Source organism: Peromyscus maniculatus, chromosome 3 (genome assembly GCF_049852395.1).
Source record: "Peromyscus maniculatus bairdii isolate BWxNUB_F1_BW_parent chromosome 3, HU_Pman_BW_mat_3.1, whole genome shotgun sequence".
Lineage (NCBI taxonomy): Eukaryota > Metazoa > Chordata > Mammalia > Rodentia > Cricetidae > Peromyscus > Peromyscus maniculatus.
In genome coordinates this window covers 107,894,374-107,917,658 of record NC_134854.1, presented here as the reverse complement: position 1 = coordinate 107,917,658, position 23,285 = coordinate 107,894,374, and the positions used below count along the sequence as shown (strand labels likewise).

General features: G+C 47.0%; 1 protein-coding gene across 7 annotated transcripts; it reads left to right on the top strand.

Moving 5' to 3' along the window:
* The first annotated feature begins 3,234 nt into the window (after positions 1 to 3,234).
* Positions 3,235 to 22,985, top strand: LOC143272419 (sperm motility kinase X-like). Of its 7 annotated transcripts, XM_076567129.1 has the most exons (14): positions 3,235 to 3,329; positions 7,669 to 7,762; positions 9,900 to 12,191; positions 12,540 to 12,711; positions 13,913 to 14,106; positions 14,217 to 14,734; positions 16,739 to 16,910; positions 18,202 to 18,396; positions 20,396 to 20,477; positions 20,656 to 20,754; positions 21,032 to 21,207; positions 21,331 to 21,505; positions 21,842 to 22,131; positions 22,837 to 22,985. In XM_076567129.1, the coding sequence occupies exons 3-4, from the start codon at positions 9,994 to 9,996 to the stop codon at positions 12,574 to 12,576; spliced, it is 2,235 nt and encodes a 744-aa protein (XP_076423244.1). In that variant the 5' UTR covers positions 3,235 to 3,329; positions 7,669 to 7,762; positions 9,900 to 9,993; the 3' UTR covers positions 12,577 to 12,711; positions 13,913 to 14,106; positions 14,217 to 14,734; positions 16,739 to 16,910; positions 18,202 to 18,396; positions 20,396 to 20,477; positions 20,656 to 20,754; positions 21,032 to 21,207; positions 21,331 to 21,505; positions 21,842 to 22,131; positions 22,837 to 22,985. The 7 variants fall into 7 exon arrangements, with proteins under 7 accessions (XP_076423244.1, XP_076423242.1, XP_076423243.1 ...); XM_076567127.1 differs by having other exon boundaries at positions 18,164 to 18,396; positions 20,656 to 21,207; XM_076567128.1 differs by lacking the exon at positions 21,032 to 21,207 and having other exon boundaries at positions 17,997 to 18,396; positions 21,347 to 21,505.
* The last annotated feature ends 300 nt before the right edge of the window (positions 22,986 to 23,285 follow it).

Here is a 23,285-nt window from a genome sequence, read left to right as displayed (position 1 = left end):
TTTGTCCTTGAGTTGCCATGGAGGCTAACTGTGGGGGCTGACTCAGTGGCCCAGGCTCTGTCGTTGACTCGTGCACATAGCTCTAAGTTGGTGAGGGGTCCCAGACAGTAAACAACTGACTGAACCTTGAGCAGTCAGAGTACATGCAGAAATGGAGCCCTCCCAGAAACTGCTTGCTTAGGTCTCAGGAAACTGAAATTGAGGACCGATCTCCAAGAGGAGACTGAGAAGCCTATTATGGCATCTGCTTGGTCCTTTCAAGGGAAAGGAAGCCTGTGAGCTGGAAAGAGTATAGAGAATTTGAGAAGGTGAAAAAGGCTAGGAGGATGCATGGACTTTGAAATGTGTAATAGGTACTCATGATACTAGGGGACCCTGAAGGCCAGCATGCACTTGGGTATACTAATAGGCACTACAGATAGCCATTTGTCTCTTCTGGAATTTGGGGAAATGGAGTTTCCTTGGACCTGACAACTCGCAAACATAAAATAAAAATATTTAAAATAATATTTTAAATTAATAATAACTCCCAGTGCTAGCCCCCATCACTCCTGCACATGTGGAGAAAGGTTAGTAGAGTCAGGTTGGCAACACTAGAGTGCAGGGATATGCTTGTTTTAGGAGGTTTATGGCCTGTGTCAGTCTCTGGGGATCCAGCTAATGGTTCATCCTCAGGTTCCTTCAAGGCCTTACATAGGAATTTAGCTACCATGCTAAGATGGGAAATCCAGATTCCAGAAGTTCCTCCATGACCAAGAATTCCCTCAGTTGTTTCATGGCTGGGTTTTCAAGATAAGGAACATCCTTGCAGTGACTAGAAAGGCTCCTTATGCTTGGGGTTAGCATTAAGACACAGGAATTGGCCAGGGAATGGTGGCCCACACCTTTAATCCTAGCACTTGGGAGGCAGAGGCAGGCAGATCTTTGTGAGTTCGAGGCCAGCCTGGTCTACAGAGCGAGATCCAGGAAAGGCGCAAAGCTACACAGAGAAAAACTCTGTCTCGAAAAAACGAGAGAGGGAGGGAGAGAGAGAGAGAGAGAGAGAGAGAGAGAGAGAGAGAGAGAGAGAGAGAGAGAGAGAGGAATTGACCTTTTGAGACAGATTTGGGCCTTAGGGGGGAAACATTACATTCACAAGAGGCTAGTTTTTTTTTTTTTTTTTTTTTGGTTCTTCGAGACAGGGTTTCTCTGTGTAGCTTTGCGCCTTTCCTGGAACTCACTTGGTAGCCCAGGCTGGCCTCGAACTCACAAAGATCCACCTGCCTCTGCCTCCCGAGTGCTGGGATTAAAGGCGTGCACCACCACCGCCCGGCCGAGGCTAGTTTTTGAAGAGTTAGAATATGCAGTCTTTTAAAATATATTGAAGGACTGAATTCAATTCCTCTCTCAACCATGTGGGAAAATACAACACAGAACCACGGTAGAAGGAGAAAGCGGCCCTCACTCCACCCACAATCTGCTTGTGCCTTAATCTTGACTTGCCAACCTCCAAAAGCACAAGTAATCAATTTCTATTTTTTTATAACTTACCAAAACTCAGGAATTTTTGGAGATCAGGAAGAAACCTGAATGCCTGGATATGGCTCCATGACCACAGCTATGGAAAGGATGATTTACTGTATAGACAACTCTGGTTGACTTGTTTGTTTGTTTGGTTTGGTTTTCAACAGGTTCTCTCTATGTAGCCCTGGCTGTCCTTGAACTTGAAGATCCTCCAGCCTCTGCCTCCCAAGTGCTAGAATTAAATGGGGGGGGCACCACCACTCAGCAAGTTTTTTTTCTTGCTCATTTTCAATATATCAACCATCAACTCACTGGGATACTAAGAATGATTATCTGGATGAGAGCACAGGTGCCCATCAGGGACTCATATATTTAAGTTTTTGTATTTGGTTCTAAGATATTGTTTAGTAAGGATTAGGAGGTGTGGCATTGTTGGAGGAGGTTTGTCACTGGGGATGTGTTTTGAGGTTTCAAAAGTGCAGGCCAGGCTCAATCTCTCTCTCTCTCTCTCTCTCTCTCTCTCTCTCTCTCTCTCTCTCTCTCTCTCTCTCTCTCTCTCTCTCTCTCTCTCCCACCCTGTCCTGCAGATCAGAATGTAAGCTCTTAACTGCTGCCTCAGCCCATGCCTGCCTGTGCCATGTTGCCTACCATGACAGTCATGGGCCAACCCTCTGAAACTGTAAGCAAGTCCCCAGTTAAACGCTTTTCTTTGCAAACTGCCTTGGTCATAGAGTCTCTTCACAGCAATAGAACAATAACCAAGATACTGGGTGACTTAGCAGACCCAATCTGGTGCTGGAGTTCCAGGAAGTTCCTAAAGAGTTCCCAGTTTTCAGTCCACACTGGAATCCAGAAAAAGTGGGTTCTAACACTGGCAAAGGAAGGCTCAGACTAGATGAATTTGCCAGTGAGAGTGAGGGCAAGCAGACAGAAAAAGTACAAGCTTCCTTCTGCCAGCTGAAGGTGTGAGCCAGATATAGGGTGGATCTACTGATTCATAGGATCCAGAATTTGGGACAGTCTCCACCTCAAATAATTTAACAGAGGAAAATCCCTCTCAGGTGTGCCCCACTGCCTGGGTTTCAGTTCATTCCTAATATACTCAAGGTGACAAGATTAGCCATCACAGACTCCCAACGTCAACCAGAGACCACCATCCATTTCTCCATAGTCTGCGTCTAATGAGAAGGGAATTGACTTTCTTGAGTGTGTATATGATGAGCTTTATAAATAAATAGTTATTAAAGTGTTAGGGAGCAAGTGGAAAAGGAACCATGCTGCCTGTCCACTAATAGATGAATATCAGTGTCTACAACCCACTGAAGGACAACACTCTGGAGCCTGTTGCTGGCATGACCAACATTCCTTCTATTATTATTAAAGTGGAAAGTATCCTTCCTGTGGTTTTGATGGCAGATGTCCCACAAAGAATCATGGGTTTGAACAGGAGTCACTGAATGGGGAAGGTGTGGATCTTAGGAATGGGGGCCTTGCCAGAAGTCAGTCACTGGCAACAGGGGAGAACTGGATGTAACCAGCTTCCTCAGGTCCCTACTGCCCTAGACACCTGCCGTTCCTGCTACCTTGCCTTCCCTGTCCTCAAGTGCAGAAACTGAGGAAATCAGCATGATTTGTGCCCAGACATGGTTAGTTCATCTTTTGCTGCTAAGTCACAAGGAGCCATTGTGAGGAATGATAGATACCTGGCCATATACAGAACGCACTAGGGCTGGTTTCTGTCCACACAGTGTGGTAGCTGTTGGTTGGTGGATCTCCACACTGGTGAGCTTCATGAGGACTCTGCACAGCTGTTGAACCTCATCAGAGTGAGTTCCCTTCTGAGGCCATGGCTTTTGTGGCGTTCCTGTTTATTTATTCATTTATTGGTTTCAGGAATGATTGTCCTTATTTTTGTTTTTCTTTATACTCTCACATTTTTATTTTTGTATTCTTTCTTGATCTATGTCATTTTCACTTTGATTTATCTTTTTCATGTTTTTAATGCATTAAAAAACATGCATTAGTTTATATTAACTGCACATCTTGAGTAAGTAATCTCACAGTAACATTTCCATACATACCCATGAATTTTGAACACATTCCTCTCATCTCACTAACTCCTGCCCACTGATTCCAAGTCTCCAGTGCTTCCCTTTTTATTTCAAGCCCTCCCACTCTATGTTTTGTGGACTCCTAGTCTAAGGACTGAGAGGCTACATTGGATGGTCTTTTTTCCCTTTTTTGTTCTTTTTTTTTTTTGCGTGGGGGGTGTGTTTTGTTTTTTTCAAGACAAGATTTCACTGTGTAGTACTGGTATCCTGGAACTTATTCTATAGACCAGATTGGCCTTCAATCAAGAAATTAGAGTGATTCTGCCTCCCTAGTGCTAGACTAAAGGCATGCATCATCACTGCCTACCTAGAAGGTGTTTAAGGAAGGGCACAGATTGTGTCTATGCTTCAGGAAAAAGTCTCCTCCTAGGTGGTTATCTTAGGCTGGCAGGTCAAAAGTCATGGCTCCGAGCAAGGCCAGAGATGAGATTATATGGAAGAGGGCAGCTGAAAAGAATTCAAGAACAGAAAAAATGAGAGTCTAAAAAGAACCTGTTCTTTGAGGAAGAAAAGAACTTTCCTTGGTGGGACTTACCACACTGTCCCTCCACCATCTTCTGTCCTTCTGTCTGATGGACACTGTCCTTGCATGGGTCATTTTCATTTTCTAACTTAAGTGGTGTGCGATCACAGGACTAAAGCTGTGTGCTATCACGCACAGAGGATGGGGACAATCATGATTTTGAAGCAAAGGATCAGTTCTGCTGGCCTAAGAGCACAAAGAACATGTTCAGGAACAAAACTGCCCAGTGCTGGAATCATGCCCAGCACTCCACAGACCCACTCCAAACACCTGTCCCTTTGGAAAAGGAGGGGACATTTCATTGACAAGGACAGTCTTTACCTGGTTTTCCCAAACCTGGCCTTGAACAAAACACCTTATCTTTTCTTTGTTTGTTTATCCAGACAGGGTTTCTCTGTGTGTGGTCCTGGCTGTCCTGGAATTCTCTCTATAGACCAGGCTGGCCTTGATCTCACAGAGGTCTGCCTGCCTCTGCCTCCCAAGTACTGGCATTAAAGGCATGTGCCACCACCTCCAATCTTAATCTTTTCATCTTTGGAGAGAGGTGGTGGGTAGTAGGACCTTCATGGTCCAACAGCAAGGCCCTTCAGTCTCCTTCCTGGATTTCCCAGGTCTTGATGATGAGGGAGGGCCTATCCTCTGTGACTTTCAGAAACCTAATACCTGATAGAGAACTGGCAGGTAGGACTTGAGTGCCCATTGCTGGACAGTACCCATGTCTCCCTTTCATCGTGTGATGATTTAGTCTGCTAAAATTGCTAGCCAGTGCTTAAGTGTGGAATGTGTAAACATGTGATGCCTTCAGGTGGTGTGAACGTTTTCTTGACAGAAAACATCCTTCTTGACCTCTTGTAAACTTCCATCCAGTTTCTTTGGCTCATGTTGCATAGCTGGTTCTGGGTGGGTCCTGTGAGGTCCATCTAATGTGCAGAACCAATGACTTCTGATGGGAGGTGACAGCAGCGTAGCTTCAAGAACATGGAAAAGGCTGCCCACAGCCCTCCCACCTCAGTTGTTGATGTCACACTCACTGGGTCCATGTCCTGTGTCTCACAGCAAACGATATTTCTGAAGCAGTGGGAACCTCCATCACGTACAAAACAAAAGCAGTCCTTGCTCTTCTCTTTGCTTTTGCTTTTTGGTTTGGTGAGACAGGGTCTCCTGTAGCACAGGCTAGCCTCAAGACTACTGTGGAGCCAAAGACAACTTCAACTGCTATTTCTCCTGCCTCCACTCTCCTAGCTTTAATAATTGCCATGTGCTCACCTTTATGAGACTTGGTTGTTTCTCTGTCCGTTTATCAGCCTTGCATCGGTGCCCCGAGGCCCCAGAGGCAGCACCCCTCCAAAAAACCCCGAGAACCATACATTTCTGGTCCCACTGGTACCAGCTAAGCCACAGCCACTAAATGCAAGTTTTAACTAAGACTATTGTTCTATTTACCAATAAGAACTCAGGAATCAGATGCTGGGGAGAAAATCTGCTAGATGAGAGGCCGAGAAGCAACCAGAAGACCTTCCTTTTTAGCCAGAGACCCAAGGAGAAAAGTGTCCCTGCACTCGTCCCAAACCATAAAGACCCAAATTAAGTCCCTCCCAGCTCCTTCCTGTGCATTTCTCTATCCATATTCCTACTCCCTCCTTCCTCTCAATGGCTAATTCCTGTCAACTAGTTGCTGGCTCCACCACCTGAACCAAGGGTAATTTTATTACCAGTCTCTGAGTTTCTCAGTGCCATCAAATATCCCATAACACTTTCCTGTTTTTTCCCATTGAGCTCCTATATAATGTACATCAGCTGCCCTGAAGGACTCTCCTTAGGCTGGACACAGCTAGTTGTATCATGCCTAATTGTGAGATGTGTGTGTGTGTGTGTGTGTGTGTGTGTGTGTGTGTGTGTGTGTGTGTGTAGTGTGTATAGTGTGTGTATAAGTGTGAGTCTGTGTCTGTGTCCTGCCAAGTCTCTGTTGAAGCATCAGTCACAAAACAACAGTATTAAGATCTGGGGACTCCCAAGCACTAAAGACTTGCTATACAGCAGAACATGTGGCCTCTAGAAAAGGGCTTGATAGACTGAGTTCATGCTTTTCCTTGACCATGTGAGAATACATACAAAGTACCAATTAGAGTTAGAAAGCATCCCTGTTACACACTCAATTTGTTTGGTATCTTGATCTTGCTTTGCCAATGTCCAGACACACAAGCAACCGATTTCTGTTGTTTATAAGGGACAAACTAAGGCATTTTGTTTGAGAGCAGAAGGCCTAGGGTGCCAGGATAGGGCTCCATCTCTTACACATGTTGTCTATAGGGTTCTGGCTGACAAGTACTTTCTTGATCATTTTGAACATATCAGGCCACTGTCTTCTGGGATCCTGGACTTTGGTGAGAAGTCTCAGGAACAATGGGGACCATGTGACAAATGAGGCAGTGGGATCGGCACCTTTCCTTAGTTCATGAGCTGGCTGTTTGGAACCTGGGGTCTATGCAGGGACACTTTGCTCAGCCTGGGAGAAGGGGACTGGACCCGCCTGGACTTAATCTACCAGTTGAGCTGAATCCCCAGGGGGAGTCTTTGTCCTGTAGGAGATGGGAATGGGGGGTGGGATGGGGGAAAGGAGGGCCAGGGGGACAGGAGGGGGGAGGACAGGTGAATCCAACGCTGATTTGTAAAAGAAAAAAAAGGAAAATAAACTATATTGAAGTAAATGGAAAAAAATGATGTGAACTTTCAGCCCCACAGATGTTAGTCCTAGGTCCTGGGTGCCATGGAAAACAGTATTTTCTCACAACATCCCAATGTAGTCCTATAGGACCCATCAATCTGAGTATCTATACAGCAAACCATCCTGGACTTTGGTGAGAAGTCTCAGGAATAATGGGGACCTGAAACAAATGGTGTCAACTTTCTCCCAGCCCCACAGATGTTAGTCCTAGGTCCTGGGGTGCCAGGGAAAACTATTTTCTCACAACATCCCAATATAGTCAGGAGCTGTCATCCTATAGGACCCATTGATCTGAGTTAAAAATAATATAACTTGAATTTTTTGAGTGTAGACATGATGAGTTATTACAAACTTGTCACAGAAGGCTATGGTCCAAATGAAGAGCAAAACACTCTCCACCTACTAAGGGGAGACTATCAGTCTGTAACTGAGGCAGGGCCAATGCTCTGGAGCCATTGCCATTCTTAGGACTCCTTGTTTTATTATTAAAGTGGAAGGGTCCTTGTTAAGGTTTGGGTGTCAATGGCCCACAAAGAATCAAGTGTTTGGACACTGGTCCCACCAGCTGACACCATTTGGGGAATTTTTGGACCACAGGAAATGGCCCTAGCAGGAAGAAATGGGTCACTGGGAAACACTGAGGACAGCCATTTGAGTGTAACCAGGCTCCTCAGGCCCCTACTGCCCTGCTGGCCAGACTAGTGAGCTGTGCCGAGCCCTCATTGGTCCATTTCTTGCTGTGATGTCACAATGACAGACACCTGTGCACTCACAGCTCTGGCTGAGGCTGCCTCCTGTCCTTACAGTGCAGGAGCTGCTGGTTGGTTGGAGAGGTGGTGTTCGGCACTGGTGAAAGAAAGAGTTGACTTGGACTTTCGGGAGCTGTTGGACCCCGACACTGTGAGTTTCTCTCCAAGTCTGTTGACTTTATTTGGTTTCTTGTCCTCAGTGAATTTGTCTATTGGCTTGCTTTATTTTTCCACTCACTTTTTCATGTTCTTTATTATCTTCTATTTGACTTTCTATTCTTTTTGATGTGTGGGGTAATTCAAGACAGGGTTTCTTTGCGTAGCTCTGGCCTTCCTGGAACTCACTTGTAAACCAGACTGGCCTTGAACTCAGAGATCTGCCTGCCTCTGCCTCCTGAGTGCTGGAAATAAAGGCATGTGCCACCACTGCCCACCAGTTTTTATTCATTTTTAGGTTATGTTTCCTGAGGTAGAATATTTTGATATTTTTGTTTTATGGGTATGAGTATTTTGTCTCCATGTATGTCTGTGTGCCACATACCTGGTACCCGTGGAGGTCACAAGAGGGAGACAGATGAGCTGAAGCTCAAGTAACAGGTGGTTGTGAGCCACCATGTGGCTGTTGGGCACCTAACCGGGGTTCTATGAAAGAGCAGGAGTTGCTCTGAAACACTAAATCATCTCTCCAGCCCCTCTGTGTTTGTCTTTACCTCTTCCTTTATTGTCATGTTTTTCTTCATTTATTTCTCCTATTTCAAGCCTTTTCTTGGTAATATGGCACATAGAAGCCATTTAGTTATGACAATCACAGGAACACCTGTAATGCATTTTTGATCACATTAATCATGTGATTAACCTGTGCTGTTATGCTTTCTTCTCCCACTTCCCCCTCCACTTTCCTAGTAAACCCTTTTTAAGTTGACAACCTCCTCCTGCTCCCAAATCCCACAGAGGAGAGAAAACAAGCAGCACATTTGCAGGACTGGCTTTTCCCAGGTAAAGCATCTGCTCCAGTCTGTCCTTGTTGAGAGCCCCAGTTTCATCCTGGATGGCTTCCCATGGCTTGACTGTGGCACTCTTGCCCTTCATTCCGTTTCTATATTGTGGTGTTTGTCCTCTAAGCATGCAGAGCAATCCTTGTAAGGATCCTTGTGAGTGTGTTTTAACCATCAACTATGGCCTTATTAATGTGTTGTGGAATTTGGTGAGAAGTATTAGTAATATTATTAATGACTATCACATCCATGTTCATCATGGAAACAGCCTTTTTTTTTTTTTCTTAATAGTGTCCTTTCCTGGCTTAGGCATGAATGAGTTTGGAACTGTTAAGTCCTTTCTATTTTGTGCAGTTTGGAGGAGCACTGACATTTGTTCTTTAGGGGCTGGAATGAATCATCAGTAAGTGCCTGGTCCTGGGCTTTTCTGTGCAGAGTCTTTTATCAAAAATACTTTAATCTTGTTGTTTATTGTCTCTTCTCAAGTTGAATTTGTATCTAGAAATTTCTCAATTTCATCCACATTTTCCAATCAATGAGAAGGACCCCCTGGTTTTAACAAACAGATTAATTTTGGGGTGGGGTAGGTTTGAGAGATTACCCAGCAGGTAGGAGCATGTACTGTTCTTACAGAAGACCTAGGCTTGCCTCCCAGCACTCCCATGACCCACCATAACTGCCTGAAACTCCATTTCTAGGGGATTTGATGCCCTCTTCTGACCTTCTAGGTCATGGAAAAGAAATCATACAAAAAGCATCAATATTTTAAGTTATTTGTACTACCTGTGAGTGTGTGTATTGGCACCCTCGAGTGTGCATGTGTCTGTGTGAGTCTGCCCACATGGGCACATGCATGCATTGTATGGATGCCCTCAGAGGCCAGAGGTGTAGGCGCACCTAGAGCTGGAGTTAAGGCAGTTGTGAGTCGTCTGACCTGGGTCCTGAGAACCACATACAGGTCTTCTGAACTCCTGAGCCATCTGCCCACCCAGGCACACTGGATTTGGGGATGTCTGTTGTCTTATCAAGTGCTTTTGCATCTGATTTTATTAGTGCCTTCTCTCTCAGTGAGTGCTGAGTTCATGTAAGAGGATGATTATCCTTCCAAAGAAACGTCTCTTAGCTTCTGTGACCCCTTGTTTTATTCTCTGTTTCTGGTTGATTCCGACCAATCCGATCTGTGTCTTATTCTGCTATCTGCTGCTTTGGAAGGTGTTTTCTTTTCTTTCTGAGCATTGCATCCCTATTAGGTTGTCTAAAGTAATTCTGACTTTCTTTTCCTTTTGGATGTAGGAATTTGTATTGATAAACAGTCTGGGCCTGATTTGGACTGTTTAAAATTCCCCATTGAGGCTTTGGTTCTAGCCTTAACAACAAGGACCTGACCATGGAGCAGGCCGGGGAGGCCCACTGCTCTGCTGAGGAGGCCTTCACCGATGACTATAAGATGATGATGACCCTGGCCCAAGGACATTTTTCAGAGGTCAAATTGGCCTTTCACGTGCCCACAGTATCCTGTGTGGTTGTAAAAATTCTTAGAAACAAGAAGAAGTATGCCTCATTTATCAACAGTGAAGTCAGCATCATGAAATCCCTTGCCCATGCCAACATCGTTCAATTGTTTCATGTGGTCGAGACCAGAGAGACCACCTACCTGGTGATGGAGCATGCATCAGAGGGAGACCTGCTGCATCATATACTGGAACTGGGGTCCTTAGAGGAGAGCGAGGCTCGAAGGTTGTTTATCCAGATATTGCATGCAGTGCAGTACTGTCACAATAACTCGATTGCTCACAGAGACATTAAGGCAGGGAACATCCTCCTGGACTGCAAGGGTAATGCCAAGCTTGCCGATTTTGGCCTTTCGGCCAAGGTCATGCCTGAGCAGAAGTTTAGGGGTTTCTGTGGAACTTTATTTTACTGTGCCCCAGAACTGTTTGGAGAGGAGGCCTATGATGGCCTTGCCACTGATGTGTGGAGTTTAGGCGTGCTCCTCTTCCTCATGGTCACCGGGCACTTTCCCTTCAGAGCTAGGTCTGTTGAGCGGGTGAAAGAGCACATCCTTGCCGCAAACTTCAAGGTGCCTCCACATGTTTCCATGGACATTTACAATGTCATCGTCAAACTGCTGATCATCAACCCTGGCCGGAGGCCCACCATAGGCCAAATCATGAGGTTCCCCATAGTCAGGAGCAGTGAGGCTCGGTCACCACCTACTTCCACCCAGGCTCTCCCAGGCACCCCCAGCCCTAGCATTGTCAAAGCCATGACAGTCATGGGGTATAAATCTGAAGAAATCGTTGAGTCTCTGAGAGACCAGAAATATAACCAGGTGATGGCCACTTACCTAATTCTACAGCACCAGTCACCTGGGGGAGACTGCTACCATCACCAAAAGAAACCCGTGAGAGCCATGCGGTCAGGCCTTGACCTCAACCTGGCAGATCTTCACACTTTCCCTGTGTCCTTATGGAGAGCTACCGAGCCTGCTCCCCCCACCTTCACCTTGCCATCTAAGACCAAGGAGAGAGAAGAGAAGAATGCCAGGCAGGGTGGCACAAGGCAGAGCATGCCTGCCGCCCTGTGCTGCCAGCCAAAGAGGATGCACCATCCCTATCTAACCCACCTGTTCTATTCTGCGACTGATTCCTTCACAAGCAGCAGCCTGGAAAGCATTGAGTATTTCACACATTCGGAGTTCGGGTCATTCGGTTGTCACTTGGCCAGTGTCCAGCCACCTCTCTTTCTGGACACCTCCTCTCCTAGGCCACACCAGAGTGAGACTCCAGGTGACACAGACAACAACTTGTCCTCCTGCAGTCCACAGGAGGAACTCTGGAGCTCCCAGGAGGCACCTCAGTATTTCACCCCCACAGGCTCCTCCCCTTGGGATACATTGCAGGAAGAGACTATGACCCAGGATGAGGCCATAACTCATGAACTGACCATGACAGAGGATGAAGCTATGACCCATGAAGGGACAATGACCCAGGATGAGGTCATCACCCATGATGCAACATTAATTCAGGATGAGGTTATCACCCAGGATACCACCTTGTCCCAGGAAGGGACAACCTTGACCCAAGATGAGGTCATCACTCAGCAAACCACCTTGACCCAACAAAGGACCATGATCAAGGAAGGGAAGATGACCCAGAATGAGGCCATAACTCATGATGCAAACATGATCCAGGAAAAGACCATGAACCATGATGGGACCATGGTAAAGAATGAAACCATATCACAGGAAGCGACCATCATGCAAGTAGAGGCCATCATTCAGGATGCAACCATCTCCCCAGAAGCCACCATGAGCCAGGTTGAGAACCTCATTCAGGAAGAGGCTATCACTCTGGATATGGCCATCACCCAGGAAGTGGCCATCACCCATGGGCAGCCCCAGGATGCAGGCCCAGCTTCATCCCGAACCCGGAGGCGTCACAGCTGGAAGGGGGTCAGGAAAACAATTATGAACTGCTTCAGAAACCTCTGTTGCTGCTGCCTGCCACCTGCAGAGAGAGGCCGAGCCTCCCGCAAGAACCTGGCTCCAAAGGGAAGGGATCATGGAGTCACCCCCAGAACCAGGTGGGTGCACTTACCTCATTTTATTTGTGCTTCTCCTCCTGTCCCTTGTGGTAAAGATGCAAGTGCCAACTTGTGGCACACTTGTGAACTTATCAAACTGTCACTTCAGAGAGAACAATCCCAGAAAATCTCTCTAGTGTGACCTCAGAATTTTTAGAATTTTTGAGCTACAAGTGGACACAAAGATGCTGATAGGAGCAGGGAGAGCAGGAGGCGGGGCAAGGCCAAAGGAGGCAAAGATCCCATGGAGGAGCAGTGGGGAGCTTAGGCACTGCAGGGCCAGCCCAGGAAGTCCTGTGTGTTCCAAAGCCACTAAGAGTCTCCTTCCTGTGTCTTTCTATTTTGAAGTCCTGAAGAGGTCAAGCCCCAGCTCCATGGCTTGTGAGCCACGGGTTGGGGACCGGTCTGGCTGAGAATCGGACAGCCCCACAGGGAGCCAGGCCGGATGTCCAGGGAGCAGTGTGGACACAGGCCCCTCCTGCAGAGGAAGAGCTGTCCACCCCAGCGCAGATCTCTCCAGGTAAAATCCCAGGCAAGAAGGACAGGCTTTTCACAGGGTCTTGCTGAGTGGAGAGGGCTGAGGTGCAAAGGGGCCCTAAGCTGTCTCATGGAACTATAGCCCCTTGCCCTCTTCCCCTGCCTGGCTAAGCATCAGAGATTGCCCTCTGGGTAGTGACTCTCCTTTGCTCCCTGTTTCTGGGCAGAGAACAGGGTCTTCTCCATGACGTGAGACTCCTCTCCCCAGGGTGAGTATTTCTAGTCAGCTTGTCCTCCCTGCCCCAAGATGGGTTCCCAGGTTCAGATTGTAGACAGTAAGCAGCCCTGTAGGACTCCAATAGAGGGTAGCTGTGGTGATTGTGTTCCCCAAAATGTTGTACACTCTAATAAATTTATATGGGCCAGAGGAGAGAACAGCCCCTAGAAATAGGACCAGAAAATGGGGGCACACACGCCTTTAGTCCTATAATGTGGAGAGCAGAGATTCATCTGGATCTCTGTGAGTTGAAAGCCACACCAATACAGCAAGGCATGGCGACTCATGCCTTGAATCCCAGAAAGTGAGCCTATAATCCCAGGAAGTGATGTCAGAAAGCAGAAAGGTATATAAGGCATGAGGACCAGGAACTAGGCAGGTTAAGCTTTTAGGCTTTTCAACAACAGTTCAGCAGAGATCTATTTGGATGAGGATTCAGAGGCTTCCAGTCTGAGGAAACGGGATCAGCTGAGGAACTGGCAAGGAGAGGTAGCTGTGGCTTCTTATGCTTCTCTGATCTTCCAGCACTCACCCCAATACCTGGCTCTGGGTTTGTTTTTATTAATAAGACTCTTTAAGATTCATGTTACAGGCCGGGCGGTGGTGGCGCACGACTTTAATCCCAGCACTCGGGAGGCAGAGCCAGGCGGATCTCTGTGAGTTAGAGGCCAGCCTGGGCTACCAAGTGAGTTCCAGGAAAGCTGCAAAGCTATACATAGAAACCCTGTCTTGAAAAACCAAAAAAAAAAAAAAGATTCATTCTACAGGTAGCATCCTGCCAACCTTTTGCAAGAACCCCGAAAAGTCATCAGAGTAAGAGACACTACTTGAGTCCTCACACCCAACTCAGAGCAAAGCATGGGACAATCTCTACTGAGGAGTGACTCCAGAGCTGGCTGAGTCTTCTCTCAGCCAATACTGCCCTCTAGTTACTCACCTGCTGCCTCTCCATGCTTGCTCCTTCAAGGCCACCATTCCCATGGGAACTGGATTTCACACTCACCACCACATGCCACACCATGAGGCAGTGATAGGTGTCATGATATGGATGGAACCAGAAACCCTTATGAGGGGGCAGCAACCTGCTGTGGGCCCTGCCTCTTACCAGACCAAGTCTGCACTCAGAGGTCCATATTCCTAAGATGGATTGTTCTTATACAGGTAAGCATGCTTTTGCACATCCTTTGGGCGAGTTTACTAGAAGCCTCCCCTGTCCATCCCACAGTCACATTGGTAAGGTCTCGACTTGTATGTTCTTTCTCCTTCGACAGTGCCAATATGCCACAGCATGAGACACAGAAGAGTTTGTGTGACTGATGTGGATGGTACAACGATCTATGTGACTGCCTGATATGACATGAAAACAATGGTCCTGGTTTGATAATCATGCTATGCTGGCTTGGGTGTCCAACAACGTGTCCTGATAGTGTTCCAGCACTAGGAGAACACATCTGTCACATCTCTTCTGTCCTCTGAGCACCACTAAGGTCCCAGGACAGACATTTTAATGTGCTCAATCTGAAAAGAAGAGAGAACCTTATTCCACTCTGGGGTGAGAAGAGTACCCCAGAAACCCATGCTTACCAACCCATTGACAAAAACTTGGGAAAGTACATTCCACTGGATCCTTTGCTGGCCTCAGCCATTGGATCTCCTCAGAAAAAACTGAGGAGGACTTTTCAGACAACTCTGGCCAGTCTGGGAGGGAGATCTGGCCTCTCACATTGTGATCCCCCTTAGACAACTGTATTGTTCACCTGCCCCCATCTCCAGGAATATAAAGTCACTGGTGAGTATCTCTTTCTGTCTCTGTCTCTGTGTCTCTCCTTCTCTCTCTCTGCCTCTCTTTTACAAGAATAACTTCCAGGCAGGTCAGCTGTTCAGTCTTAAACTGGACCCCCACGAGAATCACCAAACACTGAAGATTGTTATAAAGAGCAAACCCAAAAGAAAACATAAAATAAAAATTGCAATTGATTGAAATAGATACACGATATTAATCCTGACCAACTAAAAAATAACACACATAAAACCTTGAATGACCCACCCTAATAATAACAGTCTCACAGACGCATGCTAAGCAAGCACATTTGACCTACAACCAAAGATGGAAATTGGCTTTCATTCCCTACAGGTGTATTAAGGTGTCACATGCACAAGTCCACTTTATTTTCTGACATTTGCTTCTGTCTACTTTGCTACAAACTGTTTTCATCTGCTGTTTCGTTTCTTTGTCTGTCTGTCTGTTTTTTTTGTTTGTTTGTTTGTTTGTGTTTAGAGACAGGGTTTTTCAGTGTAGCTTTGGTACCTCTCCTGGATCTCATTCTGTAGACCAGACTTACTTGAACTCACAGAAATCTGCCTGGCTCTACCTTCCAAATCCCAGGATTAAAGGCATGGACCACCAGCGCCCAGCTCCTCTGCTGGTTTATGTGTTTATACAGAGTATTGCGCGCAACTCAGGCTGGACTGAATTCGGTAGAGAGTCCAGACTGGCTTTAAATTCCTGAGGGTCCTGCTGCCTCAGTGTCTCTTAGGTGCACTGGAACACTGTTAGCATTTGTGGTTTAGTCAAAGTCTCCTATATCCCAGGCAGGCCACTCTGTAGCCAAAGATGACCTTGAGCAGGATCCTCATCATCTTGTCTCTAACTTCCCAAGGCAGAAATTCCAGTTTTAGCCACTGTGCCCTGTTAAGTATGAAAAGCTCAAGGCCAGTATAGGCAGGAGTGAGTTGCAGGCTGAGTGGAATCCCGTCTCAAAAAGAATATGGAAATTCTGAACATTTTGAACTATCAGATCTGGACTCGGTCTGGGGAGATGGGGGAATGGCTAAAACCCCACAGAGAAAGGAAGGAGTGTGTGAAAACTGGATGTGGCGGTGTCCTTATGTCATCTGAGGCCTGTAGCTGAAGAGAGGCAAGTGTGGGAGCTTGCTGGCCTGAGGTCAGTGAGACACACTGTCTCGAATGGAGGTGAAATCCTTTGGTAGTGGAGCACCCATTAATCCAGGACTGGGAGGCAGAGGCAGGCATATCTCTGTGAGTTCAAGGACAGCTGGTCTAGAGAGCGAGCTCCAGGACAGCCAGGTAAACTTGGAGAAACCCTGTGGCAAAAAAACAAAAAAAAAAAAAAAGAACGAAGGTGCAAAAGCAGTTGATGAATATTCCTGGTCTACATGTGTGCACAAAGGGTTAGAACAGACAGACAGACAGGAACACACACATACACACACACACACACACACACACACACACACACCCCTGTGGTCACACATGCACCTTGCACAAACACTCACACTCTTTGTGCAGAGTTCTCCACCCTGTCCTTACCCATACCCCTCACTACTGTCTATTCCTTGTACTCATGGCCTTTTCTTTTCTTTGCCAAAGCACATGACTCTTAAACACCACAGTGGCATAACTATCAGTCCCCTCTAATGAGGAATCCTCTCATTTTTTACTCTCCTCTTGTTTTGACTTGGGTTTTCTGTCTGTAGTTCAGGCTGCCAGTGTGTTTGAGGGTTTTTGATATTTAAATTATCTATGTAGGGGTGGATGACCTTGAACTTTTAATCCTTCTGCTTCCACTTACCAAATATAGGGACTACAGGAATTCCCCACCAAGCCTGGTTTATTTGGTCCTGGAGTCCAAACCAAGGGCCCCCTACATGCTATGCAAGAGCTGTTCTAACCGAGTCACACCGTTAGCTCAGACATGCAGGGCCAGCACAATAAGTCCTGTGTGTTCCAAAGCCACTAAGAGTGTCCTTCCTGTGTCTTTCTGCTTTGAAGTGCTGAAGAGGTCAAGCCCCAGCTCCATGGCTTGTGAGCCACGGGTTGGGGACAGGTCTGGCTGAGAATCGGACAGCCCCACAGGGAGCCAGGACAGATGTCCAGGAGGCAGAATGGACATAGGTCCCTCCTGTAGAGGAAGAGCTGTCCACCCCAGCACAGACCTCTCCAGGTAAAATCCCAGGCAAGAAGGACAGGCTTTCCACAGGGTCTTGCTCAGACAGGAGGGCTGAGTTGCAAAGGGGCCCTAAGCTGTCTCATGGAACAATAGCCCTTTGTCTCTCCCCCTGCCTGGCTAAACATCAGAGATTGCCCTCTGGATAGTGACTCTCCTTTGCTCCCTGTTTCTGGGCAGAGAACAGGGTCTTCTCCATGACGTGAGACTTCTCTCCCCAGAGAGAGTATTTCTAGTCAGCCTGTCCTACCTGCCACAAGATGGGTTCCCAGGTTCAGATTGTGGCCAGCAAGCAGCCCTGTAGGGCTCCAATAGAGGGTAGCTGTGGCGATATTGTGTTCCCCAAAATATTGTGCACCCTAATAAACTGATCTGGGTCAGAGAACAGAATAGCCCCAAGACATAGAGGCCAGAAAATGGGGGCACACATGCCTTTAGTCCTATAACTTGGGAGGCAGAGATTCATCTGTATCTCTGTGAGTTTAAAGCCACACTGGAAACAGCCAGGCATGGTGACTCACGCCTTGAATCCCAGAAAGTGAACCTATAATCCCAGGAGGTGATGGCAGAAATCAAAAATATATATAAGGCATGAGGACCAGGAACTAGGAAGGTTAAGCTGTTAGGCTTTTGAGCAACAATTCAGCTGAGATCTATTTGGATGAGAACTCAGGCTTCCTTCCAGTCTGAGTAAACAGGATTTCCAGTGTGGCTTTAAACTCACAGAGATCCAGATGAATCTCTGCCTCCCAAGTTATAGGACTAAAGGAGTGTGTGCCCCCATTTTCTGGCCTCTATGTCTAGTGGCTATTCTGTTCTCTGACCCAGATAAGTTTATTAGGGTGCACAATATTTTGGGGAACACAATATCGCCACAGCTACCCACTTTTGGAGCAATACAGGGCTGCTTGCTGGCCACAATCTGAACCTGGGAACCCATTTTGGGGTAGGTAGGACAGCTGAGGTATTGACAAGGTGAGGTAGCTGTGGACTGTTGTGCTTCTCTGATCTTCCAGCACTCACCCCAATTCCTGATTCTGGATTTGCTTTTATTAATAAGACTCTTTAAAATCCATACTACAGGAAGCCTCCTGCCAACCTTTCCCAAGAACCCCCTGAAGTCATCACAGCAAGTTACTTTGTTGCTTGAGTCCTCAGACCCAACTCAGAGCAAAGCTTGGGACAATCTCTACTGGGGAGTGACTCCAGCACCAGCTGAGTCTCCTCTCTCCACCAATTCTGCCCTCTAGTTACTCACCTGCTGCCTCTCCATGCTTGCTCCTTCAAGGATACCATTCCCATTGGGAACTGGATTCCACACTTGCCATCACGTGCCTCACTGTGAGGCAGTGATAGATGTTGTGATATGGATCGAACCAGAAACCCTTATGAGGGGGCAGCAACCTGCTGTGGGCCCTGCCTCATGCCAGCCCAAGTCTGCACTCAGAGGTTCATATCCCTAAGGTTGCTTGTTCTTATACAGGTAAGCAGGCTTTCGCATATCCTTTGGGCAAGTTTCCTGGAAGCCTCCCCTGTCGTTCCCACAGTCACATTGGTAAGGTCTCGTTTTGTGTGTTCTTTCTCCTTAGACAGTGCCAACATGCCACAGCATGAGACACAGAAAAGTCTGTGTGACTGATGTGGACGGTACATCTGTCTATGTGTCTCCCTGATGTGACATGAAAACAAGGGTCCTGGGATGATACTCTTGCTAGGATGGCTTCTGTTTCCAACAGCGTGTCCTGATAGTGTTCCAGCACTAGGAGAACACATCTGTCACATCTCTTCTGTCCTCTGAGCACCACTAAGGTCCCAGGACAGACATTTTAATGTGCTCAATCTGAAAAGAAAAGAGAACCTTATTCCACTCTGGGGTGGGAAGAGCACCCCAGAACCCCATGCTTCCCAATCCACTGACAACAACTCTGGGAAAGTACCTTCCTTGGGATCCTTTGCTGGCCTCAGCCATTGGATCTGTTCAGACAAAACTGAGGAGGACTTCTCAGGTGACTCTGACCAGTCTGGGAGGGAGATCTGACTTCATATTGTGATCCCCCTAAGACAACTGTATTGTTCACCTCCCCCCATCCCCAGGAATATAAAACCACTGGTCAGTATCTGTCTCTGTCTCTGTCTCTGTCTCTGTCTCTGTCTCTGTCTCTCTCTCTCTCTCTCTCTCTCTCTCTCTCTCTCTCTCTCTCTCTCTCTGCCTCTTTTCTACATGAACAATTTCCAGGCAGGTCAGCTGTTTTGCCTTAAACTGGACCCCCAGAGAATCACCAAACAATGAAGATTGTTATAAAGAGCAAACCCAAAATGCAAACATAAATTAAAAATTGCAATTGATTGAAATGGATACATGATATTAAAACTGACCAACCAAAAAATAACACACATAAATCCTTGAATGACCCACCCTAATAATAACAGTCTCACAGAAGCATGCTAAGGAAGCACATTCTACCTACAACCAAAGATGGAAATTGGCTTTCATTCCCTGACAGGTGTATTAAGGTGTCACATGCACAAGTCCATTTTATTTTCTGACATTTGGTTTTGTCTACTTTGCTACAAACTGTTTTCATCTGCTGGTTTGTTTGTTTGTTTTTGGAGACATGGTTTCTCTAGGCAGCTTTGGTGCCTGTCCTGGATCTCATTCTGTAGACCAGACTGGTTTTGAACTTACAGAGATCTGCCTGGCTCTACCTCCCGAGTTCGGGGATTAAAGGCATGGACCACCACCACCCAGCTCCTCTGCTGGTTTATGTGTTTATACAGAGTATTGCCCTGCAACTCAGGCTGGACTGAATTCGGTAAAGAGTCCATACTGGCTTTAAATTCCTGAGGGTCCTGCTGCCTCAGTGTCTCTTAGGTGCACAGGAACACTGTTAGCATTTATGGTTTAGTCAAAGTCTCCTATATCCCAGGCAGGCCACTCTGCAGCCAAAGATGACCTTGAGCAGGATCCTCATCTTCTTGTCTCTAACTTCCCAAGGCAGAAATTCCAGTTTTAGCCACTGTGCCCTGTTAAGTATGAAAAGCTCAAGGCCAGTATAGGCAGGAGTGAGTTGCAGGCTGAGTGGAATCCCGTCTCAAGAAGAATATGGAAATTCTGAACATTTTGAACTATCAGATCTGGACACGGTCTGGGGAGAGGGGGAATGGCTAAAGTGCCACAGAGGAAGGAAGGAGTGTGTGAAAACTGGATGTGGCCATGTCCTTATGTCATCTGAGGCCTGGTGCTGAAGAGAGGCAAGTGTGGGAGCTTGCTGGCCTGAGGTCATTGAGACACCCTGTCTCAAAAAAGAAGGTGAAAGATGATGGTGGTGGTGGCACCTGCATCCTGGGCAAGAGCTGAGTCATACCTGTAGCTCAGGCTAGCCTGGGACTCACTATGTAGCTGAGAAAGACCTCCTGATGGATTTACAGATCTATACCCTTGACCCTGAACTTTTTCTCTCTTTTTCTTTTAACCTTTCTAGATAATCTAGTTTTCCTATTGAGTGTCTTTTGAAGTACCACAAACACGAGCTGTGTCCGTATACCACTCTTCTTCTGAAGCTGGTGAGCTGTGATCTGGGCAGGAGGGAGGGAAAGGAGGCTGTCCCAGTCCCATGCCCTCTCAAGGACACTCAGGTCAGTGTGCAGCAGTCCCTGGACTGTCACCTGTGTAGCCAGGCTGCTTTGAAGGACTGTTCTGACTAGCGGCCCTCAAGTTGGACTCATCTAACTCTCTATGCAGCTCTGTGGGACAGGATGGAAGGCACCAGCCTCAACCAGCCCATGTCCGGACCTGTACCTGATGACACTATGAGATGGAGCTGCACCCCCCTACTTGAAGGTTTAGTCCACTCACCCCTTGGGAGATCTCATACAACTCACATTTAGCCAGTTCTAGGGAGTTTGTGCGTTTTTCTTAAGACTAGATGCTAGAGCCAGGGTGAGGGTGTATGCTTATAATCCCAGGACTCTGGAGGCTTAGACAGGAGACTAGCCATAAATTCAGGGCCAGCCTGGGCTATATAAGAAGCAGTAGTCTAGCTTTGGTGGCAATGTGAGATCTCTCTCTCTCTCTCTCTCTCTCTCTCTCTCTCTCTCTCTCTCTCTTTCAAACACAGAAGTCGAACAACAGGACTAGTTCTTGATGTACCTTGCATGCACACTGGTTCTTGGCCCTGGGTTCTTGCCCAGTAGAAAATAAAACCAGGTGGAGCATGCTGGGAATCCCAGTATTGGAGGGTGGAGACAAGAGGATCAGGCGGTCAAGGTCATCTTCCAACGTGGAGAGATGGAGGTCAGTCTAGGAGGAATGGCACTAATTTAAAAGCAAACAACCCCTACCCCAAATCTTAATGCCCAAATCTGAGAAAACAGTGACATGGCAGCCCATAACAACCACATATTCCGTGTGAATCAGAAGACCTTTCTTATAGAGAGAAGAAAGTCGGGTGTCTAGATGTGCAGTATTTTTTTTTCCCTGTGACTCACATCTGGAACTGGCCTGAGCATTGAGTTCATCCCCTGTGTGTGGCTCCAGGGAGCTGTTCAACAAGTACTTCCTGCTGGCCCTGTGGGAGGCACAGGGGAACTGTGTGAGTAATGCTCCCTGTTGATCCTGTGGGGGGCAGTCTGGAGGAAGGTTTGGAGAGCATGGAGACCCCAACCTGTGCCAATAGGATAGGCAGGAAGGCTGCTGGCCCTGCAACCTGTCAGAAACTCTGGTGTTGTGCTGCCCCCTTGTGGCACTTCTGTACCAGTTTCCTGTTAGTGCACCTGGTTGGCTGAGGTCCCTGCTTCACCTGGTGCCAACCACTGGGGTGGTTGGGTGCGTTTGTGGGTGGGGTGGGGGAGGCTTGCTCGGCTATACCCATCTAACATGATTTTGTCCTTCCTTCCTTTCATTCCTTTTCCCCATTATCATAATAAAGGAACAAAATACCCTTCATAGATCTGCTGACCAGGAGATGGCCTTGAAGAAATTGCATAGACACACACTGCTGTTCCAGGCTGTGTTGTTCATAAGGCTAGACGAGTGGGCAGTGAGTCAAGAGTGTGAAATCAACATTCTGGGCGAGATTCAGAAGCACAAGAGGACTGGGACAGTGAATGTCTGTTTTTACATTACCTGCTTCTTTTGTGAGACAGGAGATTGTTCCCCAGGGTGCAAGAAAAAGAGTGAGCAGGCTTGCTGAAGCTTGTCACTTGGAGATGGAGACAGGTGCATCTCCTTTTTTTTTTTTTTTTTTTTTTTTTTTTGCTGTTGTGATTTGTGTTTTGGGTTTATTTGTTTGTTTTTTCAGGACAGGGTTTCTCTGTTTGGCCCTGGCTCTGTGGACCAGGCTGGCCTTGAACTCACAGAGATCTGCCTTCCTCTGCCTCCCGAGTGCTGGAATCAAAGCTGTGCTCCACCACCACCATTTGATGCAGGTGCATTAATCTTGATGACCTTGAGAAAGCCTGTGTCCAAAACACAATGTGTACAGCATCTGTGAACTGACATTTGAGGGAATACATGTGCTACATATATACAAGTTTGAGCATACATGTGTATGTATTCAAGGACACACACATACAAGCACACAAGTGTAAACATATAATGTGTGAGTGATCTGCACACACACTGAAGTAAAAATAATGATAAAGAAGCACAAAGTTACTTGAAGAACCAGGTAACTTTTTTGAAGACCTGACCTTCTGTGCAGCATCCTAGTCGGCAAGACCTAGGAGAATGAGACAGGGTGATGCTGCTGAGAACACTGGGGGGGGGGGGGGTCCACTCTAGATGCTCTATGGTTGACAGAGCCCAGGAAGCCAAGCTTTGGGGACTCTTATTATTGCTGAGTAGAATCCAGTTGGTGGGCTGACAAGGTGATCCCAGCTTTGTTAGCACTGTGGCTCACCTGGATGTCTCACCTCTCTGCAGCACGAGAGGAGGCACCTCACAGAAGCTGAGGAGGATGGCCCTGCACTCGGGAGCAAAGGTCACCTTGATCAATTCTACTGGCATTAACCCCCCTGCAAATCATTGCATTATGTTTTCTATGTTCGAAATAAAATGGCATTGTTAAATGAGCTTTTTGTTGTTTTGAGACAGGGTCTTTATGTAGTTCTGCCTGGCCTGGTACTGTGTAGCCTGTGCTGGCCTTAAATTTGCGGCAGTGCGCATTGGTTTCCCGAGTGTTTCTGTGTATGTGTCTCTGTCTGTCTCAACAAGTGTATCACATCCCCACCTTATCCTTGAATTTGTGATGTAGCAAGAGGTGCCCTTGAATCCTGAGCCTCCTGACTCCAGCACTCCCTCACTTACACTAGTTTTATGTATCACTGGGGATCAAACCAGGGTGTGTGCACACTAGATATGCACTCCTCACA